At 43.7% G+C, this 25,113-nt stretch overlaps 1 protein-coding gene across 1 annotated transcript in view; it reads left to right on the plus strand.

The window, feature by feature from the left end:
* ZBTB16 (zinc finger and BTB domain containing 16) overlaps positions 1 to 25,113 on the plus strand; it is a 165,604-nt gene that overhangs the window by 48,172 nt on the left and 92,319 nt on the right. Inside the window, 1 exon segment of the mRNA XM_042471100.1 lies at positions 24,305 to 24,402. Within this exon segment, the coding sequence (XP_042327034.1) occupies positions 24,305 to 24,402 (98 nt within the window).

Here is a 25,113-nt window from a genome sequence, read left to right on the forward strand (position 1 = left end):
GCTTTTTGGAGTGTGTGTGTGTGTGTGTGTGTGTATGTGTGTGTGTGTGTGTGTGTGTGTGTATGTGTATATATCTCTCTTTGTGTGTGTATGTGCATGGAATATTTTCAAGCTATGGATGGTTGCATCCATGGGTAAAAAATCCATAGATATGAAGCATCAACTGTATAACATAGCAAAATCAAGGTTTGCTTTTGCTTTTTAGAAGCTGTATCTATTTGGAATGCTGTACTTTCAAGCTGTGGATGGTTGGATCCGTGGATAAAGAACCCATGGATATGGAGGGCCAAGTGCAAGGCAATTCCATTCAGATGTTTTGTCAGTCCATTTGGAATTGCTCCAAGAGGGTCCTGATCACTATGAAACCCCGATATCCTCCATCATCATCATCATCATGCTCAGAAATCAAATCTTATATGAAAGACCATCTCACAGCTCCTGTTATAGTTCCATCAATGGCAGATCCAACTTTGTTTCTTTCCCCTTGACTTTGCTTCAAAGAAGGAGTCCCTAAAGCCAACTTTATATTATAGAAAGGGATTATAGCATGGAAGGAACAGATGAGGTTAATGCAAGAAGATTCAGTTTAACAAAAAACCCTCATTACCTGATACAGAGGGAGATGAAGAGAAAACCACACACAGCCACAGCTTCAAACGCATTTGATTTTTGTTTTCATTTTAAGCTGGGGCTGAAAAGTTTCTTTTTCTCCCCCCCCCTCCGCCTTCTTTGGGGGGGGGGAAACAAACCCACGCCACATCCCTGATTTCTGTGATCTTGTCTTTGCACATGCTGTGTTTAAATATTAACACCAATTGAGCAAATTGCCTTTTAACTGCTTTTATTTGCTTTCATTAACAGTATAATTTAAAAGCTCTGGAATTTGCATGGAACCTGTTGTGATGGGAGAGGGGCGTCCCAGGCGAGCGTTGGGTGCGCGCATTCGCACATGAGCTTGGGACTTCGTAAAGCGATTATGCCTGGCTGGATGGGAAAGACCTTTAAAGAAATGTGGGAGAATAGTTACAGTAATTAACAGTTACAGTTTGTTCCATGCCTTCTGCCGTCAACAGCCATTGGCAAAGTTGTGAAGATCTTGAGACAATTAAGGGAGAAGGTGGTCAACCCGATAACATTGACATGTGTTTTTGGCCAAAGTGGACAGCTTGGTTGACCAGAGGAACAAAGGATGCATCCATACAGCAGAAACAATCCAGTTTGATGCCACTTTATTTGCCATGGCTCAGTGCTGTGCAATTCTGGAATTTGTAGTTTTGTGAGATTGAAAACCCTTCGGGGAGAGTTTACCTTGACACTTTCTGATTTGACAGCTCTTTTGCCCCCCGATTGTGTTTGTTTGTCTGTTTGTTTTGGTGGGGGGAGATTGAATGGAAAAACCATGCCTCATTCTGATTTTTGAACAGACTTCCACACAGATGAGGACATGAGATGTGAACATGCTGAAATGCTTTTCCTCACTCATACCTTTCGCCATTGATATCTCATTGATATCTTGTGTCCAAGCAACTCTGGTGTTGTTTGCTTGGTTGCACATCTCCTGGTTTCTGTTTGTGAAATGTTGGTGGGTCCGCCATGGGTCTTCTGGTAACTGAGATATGAGTAAAGAGCGCCACTGATTCCATATGGAGGAATTCTCTCCAATCTGTCATATGTGCTGTTCTGGGAAAGGAAGGCCTTTTGGATAAAGTATTCACACTGTGATTAATTGAAAGCAAATTGTCCTATCCAGTAGGCTCAAGCAAAAGCAAGCTGCTGTATCCTCTTCTTGCTGGTGAGCTCTTCCCTATTAATACCTTTTGCCATTTGGATCACACTCTGATGTTGTTTGGCTGTACATCTCCTGCTTTTCATTTGTGAAATGTTGGTGGATCCTCCATGGGTCTTCTAGTAATGGGGTCCTGAGTAAAGAGTAGCATTTGTTCCATCTGGAGGACTTCTCTCCATTCCCTTCCATCCTCATCTATCTCACTATCACTACCCTTCTATTTTAGACCCAGATCCTGGGAAACCTTGTTCGGTTTCTTTGGGGCCTGTTAGCTTGGAAGGGATCTATCTTCCTCGGCTTGTCTGAAGAAAGGCTTCCTAACGACTCAGTATTAAGGTTTCATTAATCAAAGACACTTCCACTGCCCCTTTACAGAAACACAACTGCTTGGGCTGTCTTCAGCTGACAGCTTGTTAATTTATCTTCCCAGGGAGGAGAGGGAGAAAGAAAAAGACTTGTCCTTTGACCACTTCAGCTACACAAACTTCGGCTCTGCCTGGCCTCTGTTGCGGTACGGCCCCTTGATCGGCTGCAGAAGTTTTCCTTGGACAAATTAAAGCCTAGCATCAGGGTTTTATCATTTCACAAAGCAAAAAATGATCTCCTCTTTGTATCCGCTGGGCAGGAATCAAAAAAATAAGGTTTCCAAAAATGCTTCTCCTGCGTTTAGGGTTTCTGATTGAATTTCTCTCCATCTTCTTCCGACCAAAATCTGAACTAGTAAGACTGTTTGCTGAGTATTTGCAGATGATGATTGGGGCTTCCTTTCTTTAGCTCAGTCATGCCAGGTCATATCATCGTCAGCGTCGTCGTCATCATCATCATCATCATCATCATCATCATCATCATCATCATCATCTTATGGTCAGGGGGGAGGCAACTCAAGATGGCCAGATGTCTGATCTTTTGGTTCGGCACTGGAAAGAAACCAATGTTGGTTGGACTTCCAAGAGGAGGTGTGTAGATGTGTTGTGTGCCTTCAAGTCATGTCCAACTTTTGATGACCCTAAGGCAAACCTATCACTGCTTTTCTTGGCAAGATGTGTTCAGAGGATGTTTGCCATTGCCTTCCTCTGAGGCTGAGAGAATTTAACTTGCCCAAGATTCCCCAGTGGGCTTCATGGCCGAACTGGGAATCGAACCCTAGTCTCCAGAGTTGTAGTCCAACACTTAAACCACTACGCCACACTGGTTTTAAGGAATTCCACAACTGGTTTTCAGTGAGCAAGAATTCTTAAGCTGTACAAAAGTCCTGATCCCAATGGCAATGGGAACTATCCACACATCAACCTGCATTTTTGGACCCTTGGGGGGAGGTTGTCAATACAGGGATTGTTTTGGAGGTTGTCATAAGGATTGTTCAAGGTGAGGTCCTGAACATCACAATTTACAATGAAACCTTTGGGTAGCAATCTTTCTAAGTCTCCATAACCAGCGCTAGAAACAGATGGGCACCTGTTTTGTTTTTAAAACCCAACCTGCCTCCCTTTGATGAGAGAATCTTTTGATATATTCAGGAAAATGTTCATTTGAAAACACCAGAACATTTTGTTGATAGGGTTGGGGTTGAGGGGGTCTCTGGTGCCCTTTGGAAGCATAACCCCCTCCCCGCCCTCATCCATTTTGTTTCCTTTGAACCATTTTTTAGCAAACGCGAAAGAATCGGAATGAGGCTATGAAATCTGGCATTGGAAACAATGCATAGTTTGAGCCTTTTAACAGCAAAACAGGGAGGGCTGTGTTCCCATCAAATTGAGCCTCCCTCCTTCCCTGTGGTCCCCTGTATACTCTGACATCTGGAGCGCAAAGATAGATACATTTTCTCCCCCTTCTCTAGTAAGACTGTACTTTCAACCCAGGAGTTCTTCGCTTGCCGTTAATTAATCCTTTGTAGTTCAGCGACTGATGAAATCATAGTTCTATGAAATTTTAATCCGCACACGGCACCGGCGTCACTGACGTTATCAGAAGATCCCAGGTGTGTGCACAAAATTAGCCGGTGGAAACCACTTGCACATTTGCATTGCCTGACTGTAGGCAAGTAAACAAATAAATAAATAAATGGTATTGCCGGATAACGGCCTCGCATCCTGGCCCTGGTTCCTTCCAAATTTGGCCCATGCATTTGGTTCACAAATTCCTCTTCCCTTCTAAAGATGGTGATGAAGGAGCAAAGTCAGGCATGTCCAAATCCAGTCTGTTTCCTTCAAACCCCACAGTCACTTCCCTTTTTTAAAAAAATGGGATAGGGGGCAAAATCAGGTCAAAACCACCAGAAAACTCAGTACATTCCCCTTTCCTTTGAGATCTGTGGACTTGGAAATCCATGGAGGGACGACCATCATTAACGGCAATGGGGCGTGTGCCCATGGCATGCACCCCACATGAACACACCCCATTCAAGCCTATGGGGCTTGAATATGCACAATATTTCGAACTCACGGGGTGTGTCCAGAACATTGGTCTCAACATTGGTCAACTCTTGGGACCAACTTGGTATAACCCTTGGCTTCGCAGAAAACCAAGGAGAACCTAGAGGTATCTAGATGGACTGTACTTCGGGTTTTACTGCAACACAGCTCTTCCCTTGCATGGTTTGCATCACATTTAGACACTCCTGAGCTTGTTTTATCAATGCCTGAAACAATTACGGTGACAACTCTTTTTTCCTCGCTTGTGGAAAATGCCGATGCATCAATGGGGGACTGTTCTCCCTGGGAGGTAGGGAGCGTGCATATTTTTCAACAGGATTTGTAATTTTTTTATTTTGATTTCCAAGTCAGGAATGAAAACATTTGAACGATCATATTGGTTTGTCCCGGTGGAAATCCTCTGCTTATAAGGTCATCCTTTCGCCCTGTTTTCCACTTAATTTTAAAGGGCTTTTTTTTTGGGGGGGGGGGGGGTGGGAGAAGGAGAAAGGTTCTAGTTCTTGTTGCCCAAAGGTGACATCCATGTCAAGTCTGCTCAATTTACCTGTCAAAACAGGCACTGTCTCTCCGGAATTCATGAAAACCATTCATGAAAGCAATCTTTTCCCCAGCCCTGTTCCCTCTTGCCTTAATATATTAAGGTTGCTAGATGCATCTCAGATGCTTCCATGGTTATTCTAAACAGTGTGTGCATGTGGAGTGTTGTGCATTTACAAATATATGAATACATTAGTTGCAGTTCTGGAGTGGCTGATAAAATGCATTAGCACTTCAGCATCGCTGCATCTCTGTTTCCTTCGCTCTAAGGATTTTCATGGAGAAGTGAATTCATAAGTTTAACCTTCTTGTGACCATGTCCTAGCGTAAGTGTTCCCCAAAAACACTGTCAAAAGGGGTGTTTGGTCAGCCAAGGTTGGAGCAAATATCTATGTCTTTATCTATATATCTATCTATATGGATTTGCAAGAATTCTGAACAGCTTTTTGAGAGTAAGGATAGAGAGGAAACTGTAGATGCATCTAAACTGGAGAAATAATGCAGTTTGACACCACTTTAAGTGCTGTAGCTCCAGTCATTGGGGTTTTACAAGCCTTTTCTGCCAAAGAGTGCTGGTGCCGCACCAAGCTACGAGGGATTATGTAGGATGGAGTTGTGACAAAGTGGTGCCCATCTGCATTATTTCTACATGTAGATGTACCCAGCGTTAGGCCAAATCCAACCGGATCAGGACTGTCAGAAATATCTTAACTTGAAGTGGGTCTTCTGATTTTCCACATGGGAGTGGGATGGGTTCTTTTCACCATACTATTTAGAGATCCTGTGTTCAGGATATGAGCTCTACTTTTATGATGTAGGCTTAGCTTGGAAAGGTTCCTCTTGTTTGGACTACAACTCTCAGAATCCCCAGCCACTGATTCTGGGAGTTGTCATCCCATCAAGTAACCTTTTCAAGCTTGAGCTGCAGGTTTGCCAACAGAGATGTATCCATCAAACAAACACAATCGTGGTGTCAAAAGGATAAGTGGAGCTATTTGTATCTTTGCTAACAGCTTGTATACATGATTTAACATTATGGGATCTTTGCAAAGAAAATCATTGGGAACATTGCTGAACTGCAGCTCTCAACACAGGACTGATAGGAGTTGCAGTCCAATGGGATCTGGAGGGTTACACACTCCTCGCCACCCCTGGATTATAGAAAAATGGCAGACATAATCTATATATTCTTATAAAACCTATATGTCTGCACATAATTATTTCACAGTGGTGGGAAGAGATTGCAAAATAATAGCACTACCTATCATTAGGTGCACAACTGAGAGATTGTAAAAAGAAATCCAGGGTTGCTTCAGCCAGTCTTCCATATGGAGACTGACAAGTTTTTATCCCGAGTGTAACTTGTTCTGTCTTTTCTGGGGAAGTTACCAGGAAAGGTTAAATCACCGCCCCTTTGCACCTCACTTCCTGCGCAAGACGCACATGCCTCGCTTGGTGCCAGCTCTCGTGGGTCGGATCAACCAGCCACATAATCGTGCTGTTGCTTAACCCATGGCATCTTGGTCGTGTTGTAAATCACCTGGAGTAAATAGCGGCAGCCCTGGAGAACAGGTCTCTCTAATGCTGGCACGAGGGACTTTAAGGTTGTTGGTTTTTTCCTCTTTTAAAAATTCCCTTTAGACCAGCAAAGATTTTTCTTTTTTCTTTAGTTCCTCATTGATTTGGCCTTTTAATGTATTCCTCCAGGCTCTCTCTCTCAAAAAAAACTTTCTCATTTCAAGGTAACTGAGCAATTAATGAATATTGAACAAAGAAATTTGTTTTGGAACTGGGACATTAGAATACATTAGAAGCAGAGAAATCCAAGCGGTGATGTCTGTGGGTGCCAACTTTTTGTGTGCGTTGTGTGCATGTATGTCGCACATTTCCCTGCTTGCTCAAAAGAGATGATGGTTTGGGTTATGATTGCAAGTAACAAGATGTACAGCATGGCACAGTGGTTTGAGTGTTGGACTATGACTCTGGAGACCTGAGTTCAATTCTCCACTTGGCTATGAATCTCACTGGGTGACCTTGTGCAAGTCACACTCTCTCAGCCTTAGGGTAAGGCAATGGCAAACCTCCTCTGAACAAATCTTGGCAAGAAAATCCCACAATTTTCTTTTAGGGTCACTTTAGGGTCACCATAAGTCAGAAATGACTTGAAGGCACACAACAACAACAACAAAATATGGTGGCCCTGAAAATGGAGTCAATAGGGATGCATGGGTGGACTAGAAGCAACCCAAGTTCCAATAAGTGTAATTTTGTATGAACCATGATAGCTTTGCTTAAGGGTCACTATAAGTCAAAATCAAGTTGAAGGTGCACAACAACAACAACAACAACAACAAGTAGATGTGGCACTCTTCCATGGAGAAATTTTGCAAGGAGAAACTTTGCTTTCCTCTCTCTCTCATCCTACTCCATCGCTGCAGGACTTTATTTCTTAAATGAACATATTGATTGGGGACTGCAATCCAACACATCTGGAGGACAACCAGCTGGGGAAGGCTGTGGTAAACCAGAGCACAGGCAAACCCCTCCTGTTTTTTGTGGGGGATTTTTGGACTACAGCTCCCAGAATCCCTCAGCCATCACACTCTGGTGCTTGGACCCTCTAGTCCTGAAAAGTAACTTGTCCAGTGACTTCTGGTGTTACTTTTGTCAGGAGGAATGGCATCTGAATTTAGCAGAGCTGTCCAAAGTACTGAGCATCTTTGGAGATGCATGATCAGCCCCTTAGATACCTCCTTTCCAGTTCTGAGTAAAATATGTAAATTTGCTGACCTACTGATATGGGAAACCATCATCCAGCACTTGCAACTGGTCCATGCTCAGCTATAAACTCAGCATAGCAATGACGTAACACTGCCAATTATTGCATGTTATTAATTGTCTGAGTGCTGTCAGCATTGCATAGTGGTTGGATGCTGGACTATGACTCTGGAGACCAGGGTTCAGTTCCCACTCTCAGCCTCAAGGGAAGGCAATGGTAAACCTCCTCTGAAGAAATCTTCCCAAGAAAACTCCATGTTAGGTTCTCCTTAGGGTCACCATTAAGTCAGAAACGACTCGAAGGCACATAACAGTTGTCCAAACTCAAGGCGACCTGATCTCCTAACCACAAAGGAGGATGAGGCATTGCAAAAAATAATAATAATAAATTAGGATCTTTTCCAAGAAAAATGTAGGACATTATGAAGTAAAAGCTAAAAACACAAATATAAATCTAAACTCAAGCTCTTTAGTCATGCTCCCAATGGCAGACTTCCAAAGTCCACCTGTAGGACTGTCATGGGGCATGATCTCAAGTTTGAACATGATGACCAGGCACGTCCTCCTTTTCCAGGACATGTCCTGGAAACGGAGGACGTGTCTGGTCACCCTCTCTGAATGGGAGGTCATGCCACATGATAGTCCTACAGGTGAACTTTGGAAATCTGTCATTTCAGGCTCGGTTTCCCCCGAGTCGGATTGTATTTTCTTCTCTTTGAAAACACAACCAAACCCCGCTGAGTCCTCCAGCCTGGTTTTTCTGAATCTCTATTTTTAATCGTCTATGTTTAGAGGTGAGAAAGCAACAGTGACGGGGCAGTTACAAATTATATTTGATACACAGCCGTGTCTGCCAGAGCTATTTCGGTCGCCTGATAGCTGATGTCACCATTTTGTAGTAAATAATTGCTTTCAGGTTCACGGAGAGGAGGCGAGACAAACTCTTCCAGGCTGCCGTAGATACAGAAACACACACACAAACACACATATATATATACACACATATATTCTTATCTGGCTAAGCCTGGATTGGTGTTGCGGTTACTTGAGATGCCCTCTTATCCTGTTCCTTTCTCATTGGCTTTTCCTCTCCTGCTTCCTCCTGAATTCACCTTCGAAGGAGAAACAACCTTTAAAGATGTGCTGGGAAGGTATCTGAAGGAAACCAGTTGGGGAGAGTATTGGTAATGGTGGGGACTTACGGACTAATGGAGACAGTGTGGTGTAGTGGTTTAGGAGTTGGACTATGACTCTGGAGACCAGGGTTCAAATCTCTGGTCAATCGTGGAAACCTATTACATGGTCTTGGGTGAGTCACACTTTCTTGGCCTCAAAGGAAGGCAAGGGCAAAGCTCCTCTGAACAAAGCTTACCCAAGAAAAAGCAAGAAATGATAGGATTGCCTTAGGGTCACCATATATCACACATAGAAGGGATCCCAAGGGTCACCTATTCCAACCCTCTGCCAGTGCAAGAATCCGTAGCTAAAACACCCTTGAGAGATGGCCATCTAATCTTTGTTTCAAAGCCTCAGATAAAACAGATTGTGCTACCAACTCCAAGCAGAGTCCATTCCATCACTGGACAGCTCTTACCATCTGCACATTCTTCCTAAAGTTGAGTCGGAATCCCTTTTCTTGTAATATGGATCCATTACTTTGGACCTTACCCTCCAGAGCAGCAGAAGACAATCTCATTCCAGCTTCTCTAGGAAGGCAGCTATTATTCAAAGGTATTTAAAGCTGTCTGATCACTTTGCTACCTTTTGATATCGATAAAGGATGCTTTAGACTAAAAATTTGCAGTGGGGAATTGCACAATTGTAGCACCACGATTCCATTTTAAATGCTACAGCTGCCTCCTGGGATTGGTAGTTTGATGTGGAACTAGAGCTTTCTGGTTGCCAATTCTAAATGGTGATCCCTAAACTGCAGATCCCAGAGTCCCATAGGATGTTGCCATGTCAGTTGACATGGAATCATGGTGCTACAATTATGCAGCATAGAAAAAGGTCCTAACCCTTTTCAATCCACTCCTCTGTTTAACAATGTCCAATGCTGTAATGCAGAATTTATGCAATTTATGTCATGCAGAATTTCTCCAAACTCAGGCAGAAAAAGGTTTTCACCCTTCCTCTAACCATTCTACCCAACTCCCTTGCTCCACAGTTTCCCCAGACATGTTCACTGAAGGGCTGAGCAGGGTTTCCATTCATTACTCATTACAGGGAACACATAATCCCTTTTCCCAGCAACTTCACTGGCTGCCAGTCCATTTCCAAACACAGTTCAAAGTCCTGTTTATGGCCTATAAAGCCCCATATATTGCTTAGGTCCACATTCTCCAAATGAATTGGAGAAAAAGAGAGAGATGATGAAGCTGGTTTGCAACCAGTGTCACCAGAACTTCTGTGTCAAGCAGAAAATGCTGTTTTCTGTGCAAAGTAACCATGCACAAATTTTGCGCGGAATAAGTCCTGAATTGTGAATAGTCTTCGAAAACCACACAGTTTTCAAAGACTTTCTCTCAGCAGGAGGAAAATTGCTAAAATTACTCATTGCTTCCTTCAAGAAGACACTTCTGCTGCAGAATGAATGCAGCTTGACACTGCTTTGACTGCCTTAGCTCAATGCTATGTAATGATGGGATTTGTAGTTTTGTGAGATATTTAGCCTTCTCGGTCAGAGAGCTCTGGTGCCACCACAAACTATAAATCCCAGGGTTCCATAGAATGCAGCCATGGCAGTTAAAGGTTTGTCAAAGTGCATTAATTCTGGGGCATTACATCCACAGTTGAGCCCGCTGTTGGGTGGCCGATCTCTCCATGTCTCCAGGTCCGAATTGGGCATCCAAACATGCCTCTGGTTTCTTGGTGGAGCTGTGTCCTTCCCATGTTAGATCTCTCCGTGGGTCAGTCTTTCCCAGTTGTCACTTTCCCCTAGCTCTTCTTCCCATCCAGTTCCCATGTCACTTATTTTTTAAACTTCAGGGCAGTCTATAGTGGGGCATTTCTTTTCTTTTTCTTTTCGTCAGGCTGGTTTTTTTCTGCCTGATGACCTTGGGCTTTTTGCAATACCTGGACTATAAATGAGAGGTGGCATCACCGCATGTATCTTGATAAAATATATCAGCAGATGAATTGATTTTCATATTGATTTACTGGGGCATGGAGCAGCCTGCGCGTGCAAGAGGCAAATCAAGTCCCCTGTCTCCTTAGCGGCAGACGCCGGAGGGGCTGCGGAATTGGAGATAGCGTGGGAAGTTCACCATGTCTGCTGGGAGACTTGTGAAGTGGGGAAGAGCTTTGCTTCTGAAAGAGATGTGTGTCCTCCAACCTATTGCTCTCGCTGTGTTGGGTTGAAACTTCCATTATCTTCATTAAACTGGTAAGGATTAAAGCTCAAAAAAGTTGCTTTTTGAGGTGACAGCTTCTAGAATTCCTCCAGCCATGATGATAAGGTCTGCCAACTTTCTTTTTCCTGGCAGTCAGGGATTCCCCGAGTTTTCATCCCGAAGAATGGCTTTCCCAAGTTTCGCCAGGTAGTCAAACACATATGGAGGGTACCAAGTTATGGCAGGCTATTCCAGCTGCTTCTGTCGCACTCAGCATAGTTTTAAATAATGTGAAGGACTTAGCTCTGATTGTAATATAAGTTGCCTGTTTTGGAAGCTGGTTTCCAAATTCCTCCAAAACTGCTATTTTAAACCCCCTTAAAAGCTGCCAGCAATTAGTTGTTTATGTTTGAAAGTTGCTTTATGGTCGTCTTGTTTTCCAGTTCTCTTCCCTGGGCTCAGAGTGGGTGGATTTTAACATTTTGAATCTGCAATACCACAAAATGCAACCCAGCATTTTTAGAAATATAAATTGTGTATTTCGACAGCTGAGCTTCCCCTTCCCCATCCTTCTGGACCCCAGAAGTTAGATAAATGTTCTTGAATGGATAGTCCATCCAAAGTCTAACCCAGTGCTTCCCCAACTTTGATCCTCCAGGTGTTTTGGACTTCAACTCCCAGAAACCCTAGCCAGTTTGGCTAACCATCAGGAATTCTGGGAGCTGAAGTCCAAAACATCTGGACGAACAAAGTTTGGGAACCACTGTAATTTAACTTCTGTCAGGATGAAAGTCAACTTAAGAGAAGAGTTTGTTCTTTATGTCTAGTGCTTGCTCAAATCATCATTGAAGGAATGGTGGTTAAAAATGTATTCAATCTTTTCCCCCCCTTTTTCATTTGCAAATGATAACACTGGTTTATTCATTTAAAAAAACAAGTCTCGACCCAGCGTGCATAATCTCTGCTCATTTTCCCTTTTTATACACATGCCCCCTGCAGAGCTACGGAGGGTAGCGTATGCGCCTGCGGTTTTGTCTCCGACAGAACAACATATTTATAGCCCGATATAAATAAAATCAGAAGGTTCCTATAAAACTGTGTTATTACTGCAGTCCTAAGTTAGAAAAGGCTTGAGATCCCAGCTCCTTTGGCTCTCACGTACAGCAATGAATATTTTATAGGGAAGGAAATACTTAGCATCTGAATCTTTTTATAGTGCTCCTGTTTGTAGGGCTGGTAACCTTCCAGATCACACACTAGCATTGCAATAACTAGCGCTCTGTTAAAATAGCTACACTCCTACGGACTTTCTCTATCTTGGGTGTTGGTGTTTTTGTGCATTCGGGGGACTCTATTCTCTTTTAGCAACTGTTCCTTCCAACTTTCCAATATAGAGCATGTAGTAGCCTGTTGTTCACGTACTACAAGTCTCTTGGAGAAGAGGTAACGCTGTTGCTGTTGTTGTTGTTGTGTGCCTTCAAGTCACTTCCAACTTATGGCAACCCTATCATGGTGGTTTTCTTGGCAAGATTTGTTCGGAGGAGGGTTGCCATGGCCTTCCCCTGAGGCTGAGAGAGCGTGACTCGCCCAATTTTGGTCACCTACTGGGTTTCATGGCTGAGCTGGGAATCGAACCCTGGTCTTCAGAGTCATAGTCCTTCACTCAGACCACTATTCCACATTGATAGCATGGACATGCCCAAGCCCAGTGGTTTTTGTGGCCAAACTGGGAACCAAACCCTTATCTCCAGAGTCGTGGTCCAACTCTCAAACCACACATAACATGATAGCCCTCTTTAAATATCTGAAAGGATGCCCTACATACCCTTCAAGATTGCAGAGACAAAATCGCATAATTACGCGAAACAATTTCGGACAATGTCGCACAAAGCCCGCCATTAAAGGGGTCACAAGGAAGCATTAGAGCACATCTTTTTTACTTTTGGGGATTTCGGTGACATTGCATTCCCAATATCGCTTTCTTTGCGCAATTGCATGTGATAATCATTCGCGCAATTACTCGCCATTTCTGCTTCATTTGCTTTAAATGCGCTTTAATCTCTCTTTAATGCCAAAATCAGCCCCAGTGTGATCAACTCCCGTCTTCTGACTTCAATGGCAAAAGTTGGAAAGGATTAGTCTGTTTGCTGTAAAATTAGCTGCTCTAACAGGAATTTAGTAAAACGGTGGAGCGCCAAATCTGTCAATGGCCAAATAAACTTTTCTCCCCTTATTTCTTTCTCCCCCCCCCCCCAGTAGCACCAATGCACCCAGCCAAGCCAGTTCCCAAGCCCCGAAATGACAAAGCACCCTTTAGTTAATTGCGCCACGGATCGCCCAGAGTTAAAAGTTCTGATTTATATGACTGTAGCTCTAACTGCTCAATAACCCGGGCCTGTAATCTACTTTCATTTCAAACAGAACGGTGATTTATGGGGCGGCATGCCGTTTTAGCTCAGAAATGAGGTGTTCAACATATGCTCTGTTGACATAAATTTGGAATTTATTGCTCTTGTCAAAACTGCCTGTTGGACAAAGGTGCGTATTAAGGCAATAAATGACTGGGAATAGTTTTCTGTCAAATTTCCTAACCATTGTATTCAGTCTGTTAGAGGAGTTGCAGCCAGGGAATTATGCACATTTTAAATATATATATATGTATATAAACATTACAAATATTCTTTTAAAAAAAACCCAAAACATACCCTGGATCTTCAGCCCTTTCTGCCTATGTGCAAAACTAGCAACGTTTGCCTTAAGCTGTAAACTCCCTTCTCTCCCTCCCCACAACCATATTCTCTGCAAAGCACCCTTTTTTCTTTCTCATTAAACAACGAAAGGAGGGAGGGGTGGAATAGGGGACCATTAAATAAATACACTATAAAAGGCATTTTTATGTATAGGTTTTAAGCAGGAGAGTCAGAGCAGGGGCGATGCACATGAGCTCGGCTTTGTTTACAGTGAGATAAAACTTGTGTTGACTTTTTGCATGCTGGGATGGTAAGGCTACCCTACTTTGTCAAAGGTAGACCAAAGGGAGGGATTTCAAGAGGAAAAAGGAACGAGGAGAAGTACATGGGGAAATTATTCGACCTTGAGGCCAAAAGACTACAAGGAGGCCATCTTGCAATGGCTTCCATCTTTCCATAGCCCCACATGGAACTGGGGTAGGTTGTCCTGTTGGATTTTGGGGGACTCTGTGGCCAGATGATTTCTTTTGCTCCTGGGAGTTGGATCCAGACTTAGTCCAGCTTAGAGTAGACATGGGGAGGCCAATGGGGCAAGTTAGCCATGACTCACTGAGGCCCCATTGATTTCAGTGGGTGCCAAAACCCTATGAAATTCATGGAGATGCCATAAGTTGACAGGTGACTCGAGGACACAGATAAATGTGACTCAGGTCTAATATACACTGTAGAAATAATGCCATTTCGCACTGCTTTAATTGCCATGGCTCAATGCTGTAAAATCCTGGGATCTGTAGTTGGTTGTGGCACCAGAGCTCTCTGACAGAGAAGGCTAAATAGCTCACAAAAGTACAAATCCCAGAATCCCATAGCATTGTCATAGCAGTATTCAACTTCATTAATTCTGTGGTGCAGATTAGACCTCAGACTGGACCCAAGATTTATTGACTCAAGATCCCCATCTCTTTTTTGGAGGGAGAGATCAAAAATAAGAGGAGGAAAGATTTCTGCATTGCGACTCCTTAAAAAAGAAAAGAAAAAGAAAACTTTGACTCAGCGGAGCAAAACAGGGACCGTTTGGGCAGAATCTGGATGTGAAATGGGAGCAGAAATCTAGAAAGCCAAATGTTTGCCAACATTGAAATAAGGAGATTGCTTGACTGGGAATGGTATTGCACTATTGCTTTTGAAACTCCTAGGGGACAGGTCTATAAAATGCTATTGGATGTAGACCTTCCATGGATGGCAGTCCAATACCTTTGAAGACCTGATGTTGCAGTCAAACAGAGGGAAAGGGGCTGAGTCCTTCAGGCATAGTCTAGATCAGTGGTTCCCAAACTTTGGTCCTCCAGATGTTTTGAACTTCAGTTCCCAGAAACCCTGGCCAGCTTTGCCGACAATCGAGATATCAGGGAGCTGAAGGCCAAAACATCTGGAAGACCAAAGTTTGGGAACCACTGGTCTAGATCTTTTCAGAGACCTGTGGTTGACTAAAGCTTGGGGAAAGTTACCTTGTTTGGATTATAACTCTCAAGCTTGCGCAGTCCCTGGGGCATTGTAGGAGTTGGTAGTCATACATGGAAACAACTTCCTTTAAGCTCTTGGTTGGCCATTGTAGCAAGCAGTTAGATGGGTTAGATGGGTGGTTCCCAAATGTTGGTCCTCCAAGTGTTTTGGACTTCGGGTCCCAGAAGGCATAGCCAACTTGGCCAATGGCCATGAAGTCTGGGACCTGGAATCCAAAACATCTGGAGGACCAAAGTTTGGGAACCACTGGCTTAGATGGTCCTTTGTGTTCTGATCCGGAAGTAGCCAACTTGACCAACAGCCATGAATTCTGGGACCTGGAATCCAAAACATCTGGAGGACCAATGTTTGGGAACCACTGGGTTTGACGGCTCTTTAGGGCCTGATCCAGTAAGGCGCTTCTGATGTTCAGGGCAAACAATCTTCCAGAATGACATCTGCTTGCTAGGCCAAGCAGTTGTCCAGGGAGCAGCCATGTTCTCCTGCTCAGCTGGAACAAAGACCCCAGTGAGAGGTGGTCCGTGCCTGAGTGAGGCCTTTGCCTCGCTTCCCCCTCTATTGCCCCCCTTGCTCTGTACGGCTGGACTCCACCGTCTGCCTTGACAAATGCCGGCTGCACACCCCATTGTACCCACACAAACCTCCCATTCTCCCCAAACGGTGCTGAATCGCTTGCCACCAATCCCTTCTCTCTTTCACAGAAAGCACCCCGTGGGGAGAAACTCATAATTTTTACACCACGCCATCCTGGCTGGTCAGTGCTGGAAACTGCTCCGGGCTTTGAAGTGCTTTCTGCCAGAGATTTTACAGGCCTTTTTAATTACCTCCAGCTTGCCCGAGAGAGGCCTACACACCCCAGTCCGGCTTTTGATTATTTGTTCTTTCCAGTGGCCTGTTCAGAAGGCAAGGAGGGCGGCAATTCCCCCCTTCTCCTCCCACCCTCTTTAACCCTCCACTTTCAAAGAAGCCCCCCTTGGCAATCTGGCTTCCTGTTTAGAGGGAACATCTCTCAAGGTTTTGTTATCTTCTGAGCAGGTCTCTTTTGAAAAGATCTCTGAGCCATCTTCCTGGCACCAGGTCTTTCTTCTTGGAACTGCTCAGGGAGGTGGCATTTACGCACAGGATGATGGTTGTTGTGGGGATAGGTCCAATTGCAAGCAACCTCTGATGTGGAAGTGGCTGATTTCCCGCACGGAGCATGAAAACCGAGTAGTAGGGAGGAATGGCCAGTTTTCAAAGCTGCCATTGTCCAGTTGTTTAGGGAAAGGGAGCAATGAGTAGATGCTCCTGGGACTTTTCTTATCCATATGCCTTTGGGGCAAAGGACGTGGTATTAGTTGTGTGTGTTTAGAACAGGTAATCTCCAGTGCTCCCATTAAAATCTCCAGTATTGCCAGTAAAATCATCATCATCATCATCATTTTTATTTCTTTCCTGACTCTCACCAAAGCTCAAGGTGGGGTACAACATGTTAAAATACAAAACACAATTTAAAAAAGAAAACACACAAATCCAACAGTTAAAATGGTTTTTCTAGGCCAGATTTGTTCAGAGGCCATGCTGCGCTGCTGCGCTTAAGCCCCATTATAATGATGGCACTTAGTCTGGACCCCCCCTCTTCCTAAAATCCTGGCTACATCCCTGTTCCCCCAGTTTCCTCCAGCCACAGAAAGGCCATGGGGGTGCTGCAGCATCTCTAGGGTCAGTCCAGGGAGAGTTGAATGGCCAAATGTACTGTATTCCACATGTGGGAAAATTACTCTTGTGCTATTCCATGCAGGATCTCAGCCAGCTGTTTTCTACCATGGTTGAGTGGACCCAAGATCTGATGAGTCACATAGGGCTTGTTGCATTGCGACATCATTTGCAGGACCAGTCTGCCAAAATCCAGCTGAAAGGTCAGCCCTTCTCAACTGTCGCACTGCCATTCTTAACATGTTGATTGACTTAGATAGGAAGGTGGCCTTGGACCTAAGCACTGAGTTACATACTATTAGAGTTACCCTTAGAGATTACTCTGGCTTCTGTAGCTGTACCTTTTTCTGACTCTTCTCCTCCCTTGAAAATGACGAGAAAAATCTGTCCAATCTATGGCAGTGTTGTGGACTGGTCCTAACCATTTAAAGGTCAATGGTGAAAGGTGTGCTTCCAAAAAATGCAATTTCTTCTTTTGCCTTTCCAACTTACGGTGAACCTAGCGCAGAGGTTTCTCAGCAAGATTTCATCAGAGAGTGTTTTCTGTTGCCTTCCTCCAAGGCTGAGAGAGTGTGACTTGTCTAAGGTCACTCAGTGGATTTCCATGGCTGAGCAAAGGTTTCAACTTTGGTCTCATGGAGTCATATTCCAACACTCAAATTCCAACACTCCAACCACTTCACCATGCTGCCTCTCTACAAATGCCACAATTCCCCTAAAAGTCTCCCAACTGATGCCTGCCTGTCGCATTAGGAGTGGTGCGGTATCCTGAAACAATGCATTCAAGAAGTTGAATGACAAAGGTCTGTGTGTGGGGTGCAGAAAGAGGTGATGGGGTGTCGTAGCCACCTTCTTTTTAGAAATGAAGCTCTTTGGGAAACTGGATTGAACGCCAAAGCCCTATTGTATTCAGAATACTAGAAATCCAGAGATGAGCCAGGAAAGCTAATGTAATCCATTAATAGCCCAGGAAGAAACTCTTGAGTTTCTGCAGCTGTTATCGCATCCCTAAACTCTCCTTACACCTGGCTGATGGAATTTCCTATCTGAGCTGCTGTTGAGAGTTTACAGATGGGAGAATACACTAAATATTCTGTTTACGGTGTAAGACAAAAAGTGGTAGATCAGACCAAACCACATGCACTCACCCCAGTCTAGCATGCTGTTCCCAGTCGTGGTCAGTTAATCCCTTGTCTTGCTTTTCCAGTTGCTTTTAAAATGCCCCAGTTTCTCTCTCCTCCTCTCACTTTCCCTCTTTAGCCTTAGCTTCCTTCAATTGCTCCAAACTAAATCCAAGTGCAAAAGTCATTTCTGACATATGGCAACCAATATGGCACAGGGTTTTCTTGGCAGGTTTCTTTGGTGGGGGTTTGCCATTGCCATCCTCTGAGTCTGAGAGAGTGTGATTTGACCAAGGGCACCCAGTGGGCTTACATGACTGAGCAAGGAGTCAAATCCCAGTCTTCAGAGTCCGAATCCTACAACTCAAACTATTACACCATGCTGGTTCTTGCAAAAATAGTTTGCACTCCATTAGTTCAGCAGAGAGGAGAGTTGAGGAAAGGATGGAATTTTGCTTTTCCCTGGAGGCTCAGGCAAAAGCAAACCGCTGCAGATTCTCCTAGATTATGTGTTCTTTGTCTTCCATAACTTTGTCCATCTCGAATGTTGTTGGGTCACATATGTCCTGGTTTTCATTTGTGAAATGGTGGAGGGTCTGCTTTCGTGGGTTCAGTTTGTTTATGGGGACTCGCTCATGTATATAGATAGATTTGGTATAGATTTGTGATAGATTTGGCATCATGTTGGTGATATTAAAATACAGTTCATCTTTCTGTGGTTGGCATTTTGAGGAATGCAATGGAGGATCAATATCAGTCATTGTATTCCTCCCCCCCCAACTTCTTAAAAGCACAACTTTAGTGAAAAACGCCCGGCTTGTCTATTGATCTTTCTCTTTCAGATCTTAACAGTGCGAGCGGCTATAATACCTTGCTTACATCTGCTAGGGTTTTTTTCCCTATCCCTCTCTCTCCACCTCCCCCAACATTGCCTTAATCCAGTGAGCATAAATAGAACATTTCAATCATATTTTGCTACCAGGAGCTTGGGAGATAAAGTGCTTTAAGACCTTGCTGAAAGAGACTGTATGAGATTGGGTGCGATAAGATCATCCTATAAGCAGGTGCCAAATGGAAAAACTTTTGTTCCTGCTGAAATTTGTTGATAGAGATATTTCAAATAAATTACTTGCTGAAAGCCTTTGCATTGTTATTTATTTATTTAAAAAAAGGAGAGAGGGAAAAAACAGAACACAATGGCTTGGTTATGTAACGGATGGAGATGTTGGGGCCGTTGCAATTTGATTGCCATGTAGATCTGTAGGTGAGCTGTTGGGCATAGTAAGATTAATGTCTTCCTTTGCCAAAGCTGACACCAGTTCGAGTGCTTTGTTTGGGGGTAGGAAGGGAGACGGGGAGAATGAGGGCATCTCATGTCCAACCCTCTTTTCTGAGATTGTGCTTTGCTTTTATAATACAACTTGAGAAACCTACTTTTTCTCAACTTCGCCAAAAAAAAGTGTGTACAACATCTTCCTTCCATGTTGTTGCAGCTGTTGCTATCTCCAATGTTGACATGGTGTAGTGGTTTGAGTGTTGGACTATAACTCTGGGGACCAGGGTTCGATTCCCCACTCAGCCATGAAACCCACTGAGTGACCACTCTCTCAGCCTCAGGGGAAGGCAATGGCAAACCTCTCTGAACAAATCTTGCCAAGAAGACCCCATGATAGCTTAGCCTTAGGCTCGCCATAAGTTGGAAACGACTTGATGGCACACGACGACAACAACAAATGGACACCACACAATCCTTGCATTAAAGGGCAACCTTGCATAACTGCATCCAGGTCACCAAATGGGCAATGTGCCAAGAAAGCCCCATGACAGGATCACCGTAAGGCACACAACAGCAACACCAACAGTGGACTTATGGCAACCCAAAGAACGAAAGGCCTCCAAGATCCCTAGTTGCCAGCTGCCATGCTCAGGTTTTGCAGTGTCAGGGAAGAATCCATTGCTCCCTTGGTTGCATCAATCCACCTGCAATGTGGTCTCCCTCTTTCCCAAGCATTATCATCTTTCCCAGTCATGATATGTCCAAGGTATGATAGCCTCAGTTTAGTCATTTTTACACCTTCAAACTACGACTGCAGTTCCACTCACGGGAACACTGGCACTCTTATGGAGGATCAGTGGTTCCCAAACATTGGTCTTCCAGATGTTTTGGGTTTCAGCTCCCATAATTCCTGGATGTTGGCCAAGCTGGTTAGGGCTTCTGGGAGCTGAAGTCCCAAACACCCAGGGGATCAAAGTTTGGGAACCACTGTGGTGGAATATCCTTAAAGCATAGGGAGCCAAGAAAAATATTAGCAAATCTGCTGCCTTCAAAGGGAAGAGAAGACCCAAAGGGACAGAAATTTTGGCAGCCCTTTGAGCGTTGGGAGGAAATGGATGTGATTTCTTAAAGTTACTTTTCGAGTGGCAACTGCCAGAATCCCTCATCTCAGTACACTGTGCAACCAAACCATTCGTTCATTTTGAACAAAGACATTCAGATGTGTTTGCATGGAATGCAAGACTGGAATTTATGGAAGAGGTGTTTGGACAAAGTCTGGGATGGATTGAAGAGAAAGTGTGAGCCGCAGAAGAGTAAGCAACTGGAAATGTGAGAAGAGAAAAGGGAGGCCTAGAATGACATGATGTGCGTATCATGGGAAGTCGAGGCTGCATGGTCTGATCTCTTTGATGGTGGAAAGAAAGACGTTGGCGGGAAGCTGATTGCAAATTTACCTGAGCCTCTCCTGGGGACCTTTTTTTGACTGCTGTTTCTGCATTAGCAAAAGGAGCCTGCCTCTACCATCCGAGCCCAAATTAGACATTCATGCCGCACGCGCTCTTCTGTCTACATAATTACAAGACACTTCAGGATTTCAACCTGTTTGACTTTCCACTCGTGGTGCTCTATTTGTTTTGCTCGGAGCTGGAAAGCATTAAGTGAAAAAGCAACCAAGATGCGCCGTATCTCTTTCCTGTTGGGATAGAGCTAGGGGGGATGTATATGTGCAAATGCAATCTGTTTGCCAAGGAAACTGTGATTTGGTTGGGGTTTTCATGGAAGGATATTTGAACATGTGGGTATGTGTTTGGAGAGAGATGGAAGCAGATTGACAGACAGACATTGGCTGGACACATTATTATTATTATTATTATTATTATTATTGACTTAGAATGGGTCCACACTGCAGAAATAATGCACTTTGATACCACTTAAACTGCTATGACTCTATCCTACAGAATTCTGGGATTTGTAGTTTATTGAGGCACCATTGCTATCTGACAGACCAACTGGAATAACTCACCAAACTCCTAGGATTCTGTAGAATAGAGTTAATATGGAACCAAGCTGCTTTATTTCTGCAATGTGGATACATCCACATTAGACGATTTGCTAATCTTACTTTGTAGTTTGTCCATGTTACACTTTGATGCCCCCTGAACTGAGAAAAGCCTAAGCTTTCTAGTTTGATGATGTACTTAGACATCTTTGTTAGGGAGGTCTAGTTTGCTTATCTGAAGTCCAGTTCCCATGGTTCCCTAAGAAGAGCAATTCAGGATTTAATTGCAGAAACTTTGATAAATCTGAAGAGTGTCCAATAATACCATCAATTAATGACTCCATTTCATCCTCTCTTGCATCATTTACCAACGCATTTTGATGGCTGTTTTAGTAACCAAGGCTTGCTGAACTATGTCCAGAAGAAATTAATGGAAAGATTTTTCGGACAATTTAATTGTACTTGAGCCAAAAGTGTTTAGCGGTTTCTGACGTCTCACAGTACCCTTGCAAAATGACAGCTTAAAAAGCCTTGCCACATTAACTCAGGCTGTGAGGTTTCTATAGCTCTGATAGGCAGAGGAGGTGAATCCTTACAAGCAAAAAGTTTATCAAAAGACATAAATGTAAAAAAAAGGAGCAAAACTTTTCATAATCTACCTTAGAAGGAAGAAAAATCTGAATTATTCATTCTTGCATATGAAAAAAGTAGCATGTGGTGATTTGTAACAAGTGGACCACATGGGGAGCAACTCAGAGCTTGGAAAAGTAACTTTTGCAAACTTTTCCCATCCCTGCTTAATGTGACATGGATTGCTTTGTGCTTTCCCTTCGATGCTTGCCCATAATGTCGCTTCCTCAAAGTGGACAAAACCCTAGCAGCCATTAGATCAGACCTAAGAATACACTTGACTGTCCGCATCTGTGGCTTTGACTTATCAATATACTCTCTCTAGGAATCTCTAGGTCCTCCAGCACAACTCTGCCAGAGGTTGACCATAGAGTCACACTGGAGGGCCTAGAGAAATTCTCTAGGTATTTGTAGGTCCTCCAGTGCAATTCTACTATGATTAACTTCTGCCAGATGTTGGCCATAGAACTGAGATGGAGGACCTAGAGATTCATAGAGAGGTGTTCACTCCAGTGGAAAAAGAGTAATGTATTTGTAGTTTTTCCACTTTCATGGGGGTCCTGTGCCCCTAACCTCAACAAATGTGGGGGACCCACTGTACAAAGTGTGTATGATGTCAAAGGCTACCAAAACTGTCCAAAAATTACCTATTGGATACGAGCTTATAGGCTATCCCAGCCCCATCCATAGACCTCCTTGTTCTATTGTACTAAAGGAGGGTAACGGAGACCCCAAGGTCTTTTATAAAGCCACTGACCTCCCCAAATAGGAGTTCTGTTCCCCTAATAAATTTTTCCTTCATTTTCCAAATTTCTGGCATTGCAGTAACTTAAAATGGCAGCTGAGCATTTAGAAATAATGTTTAGGCACCCTGAGCAAAGGATAAGATAAGAGACCAAGGGAATAGGGGCACAGCCAAAAGAAAAGTTCAAGGTGTTAATTATTTTCAGTGTCTTCTCTGCAATGCTTGGAATTTAGGGACTGAAACTAAATTTCAGATCTTATGGGAGGCAATGTCATCATTCCCACTTCCCAATAGCCACACCTTTGATTTAGGTCAAGAAATCCCTAAAGGCACCAGATCCCATCTGATCTTGGAAGCCAACCAGGGTCAGCTCTGGTTAGTACTTGGATGAGAGACTGCCAATGAATACCAGGTGTTCATCGGCTCTGTTTCGGAGGAAGGAACTGGCAAAAACCACCTCTGAGGATTCCTTGCCTAAGAAAACTCTATGATATCCATTAGCCCACCACAAGTCAACAGGCAACTTGAAGACATACATGCAAAGCACCAGATCCTAGCAGACCTTGGAAACTAAGCATGGCCAGGCCTTGTTAGTACTTGGATGGGAGGCCGCCAACAAATACCAGGTGCTGGAGGATATAATTCAAAGGAAGGAACTGGCAAAACCACCTCTGAGGATTCCTTCCTTCGAAATTCATGGAGTCACCATAAATAAAGGCACCGACATACATATTTTGATTTCAGGATGAGAAAATAAACACCTTGAGAAAATATCCATTTTGTTTTTCATATCCTTAGAGAGATCTTGGGACAGAGTAGGTGGTTCAGGGATACATGCAGTAGTAGGCTGTGATCTTCCCATCCTTACTCTGAGTGCAGATGTCCCCCTGGTAGTTTATGTCTATGTCTGCATTTGTTGGACGAACATCCATAGTTGACAGGGCTGTGGATTTGCAATTGTCCAGACCCTCTGTGGCTTAGCAAGGGTGATGGTATGGCAGCGTTTTCGTGAGACGCCAGCAAGGCAGAGTGTGTGAGTTGAGGGTAAGTATGTCTTTCATTGACAGGAATTAGGGATGATAAAGGTGGATGTATTTCTCTCCATCCGCCTTCCCCCCACCCTTCGGTTGATCTCCGCTGTGCCCATTTTGCTTTCTAGCTTGAGGTCTGCTAAATATCATTTGAACCTGACAAATGGCCCTGGAACTCACCAATTCACTCTTCCGCAACCGGCTGCTTCATAAAAGAGACAACCATCTTCTCCCAACCCCAAAGACCTCAGACTTTCATCACTTGGCTTGGAAAGTGTCTGGATTCACAGCCCGGGGTTAGTTGCAGGGAGAGAAGCCGGGAAATAAAATCTCTCAAAGTGTCTTTTTCATCTTCAGTTTTCTTTCTCTTTTCCAATCATTCTTTTTGTACCACTTCCCTTCTTGAGGTCTTGCAGGACGTTTGGGGCGCTGGGTTGAGACATGATACGTATTTATGTATTTGTAACTATAGGTGTATCTACATTATAGAAATAATACCATTTGACACCACTTTAACTGGGCTGTAATTTTTGGAGGCACCAGCGCTCTTTGGCAGAAAAGGTTCAAGACCTTGTAAAACTACAAACTGCAGGACTCCTTAGGATGGAGCCACAGCACTTAAAGTGTTGTCAAACTTCATTATTTCGACTGTGTAGATGCACCTTGTGTCTGAGATCTAGGCTCTTGGCCAATCATCATTTCTCTCTTTGTTGTTTGCTTTACTTCAGGAAACTGCACAGCGGAATAAAGACATATGGGTGCGAATTATGCGGAAAGCGATTCCTGGACAGCCTACGTCTTCGGATGCACTTATTGGCTCATTCAGGTAAGTCTGGAAAGATATTCAACCTTAAAAAAAACCCCAATATGTTCCCACTGCTCATTCCAAATTTTAAAATAAAAAATAATAACTATTCATTATTACACATTACGGTGTTGAAAGAAGAACTTGGAACATTGCTTGCAAGTTGTCCATTACTTTACGTTGTTCTCAATCCTGTTGGTTAGTCTCAACTGGAGTAGACCAACTGAATCAACTACAGAGTGTTAAGATCACACACAGGCAAATCCTATTGATTCAGTGGGTTTACTTTAATTGGAACTGCTAACTGATAGGATTCAGGGGAGGGGAGACTTACGAATTCGCGATAGAGTGGCATAAAACCTGAAAACCTCCTGTCAAAATGTCTCTAAAATGTCTCATAATCCCCCTGAAGTAACTTCTGAACAGGGGTGGGCCAGGTATGGCCTGTGGGCCACATGTGGCATCCACAAGAATATTTTTGAAGTCCACAGACCTCTCCAGAGTACATTTTCCTGCTGCTGGAGAGTTTACAAGATGTCACAGCACTATTGAAGGAGACTTGCTGTTCCTTGAGTGTTCGAGTGTTCGAAGAATAAAAGAAGTAAAGAAAGAGTAGCAGCAAATGGTATAGGATTCCAGGAATCCAAGGATTTGCACTCATCAGGTGAGGGATCTGTTTCTCACTCCCACTCCTGGTTCAGATGAATCCACATTCAGATAAGCTCTATGCTA

The sequence above is a fragment of the Sceloporus undulatus genome, chromosome 6 (assembly GCF_019175285.1).
Source record: "Sceloporus undulatus isolate JIND9_A2432 ecotype Alabama chromosome 6, SceUnd_v1.1, whole genome shotgun sequence".
In the NCBI taxonomy this organism is placed as follows: domain Eukaryota; kingdom Metazoa; phylum Chordata; class Lepidosauria; order Squamata; family Phrynosomatidae; genus Sceloporus; species Sceloporus undulatus.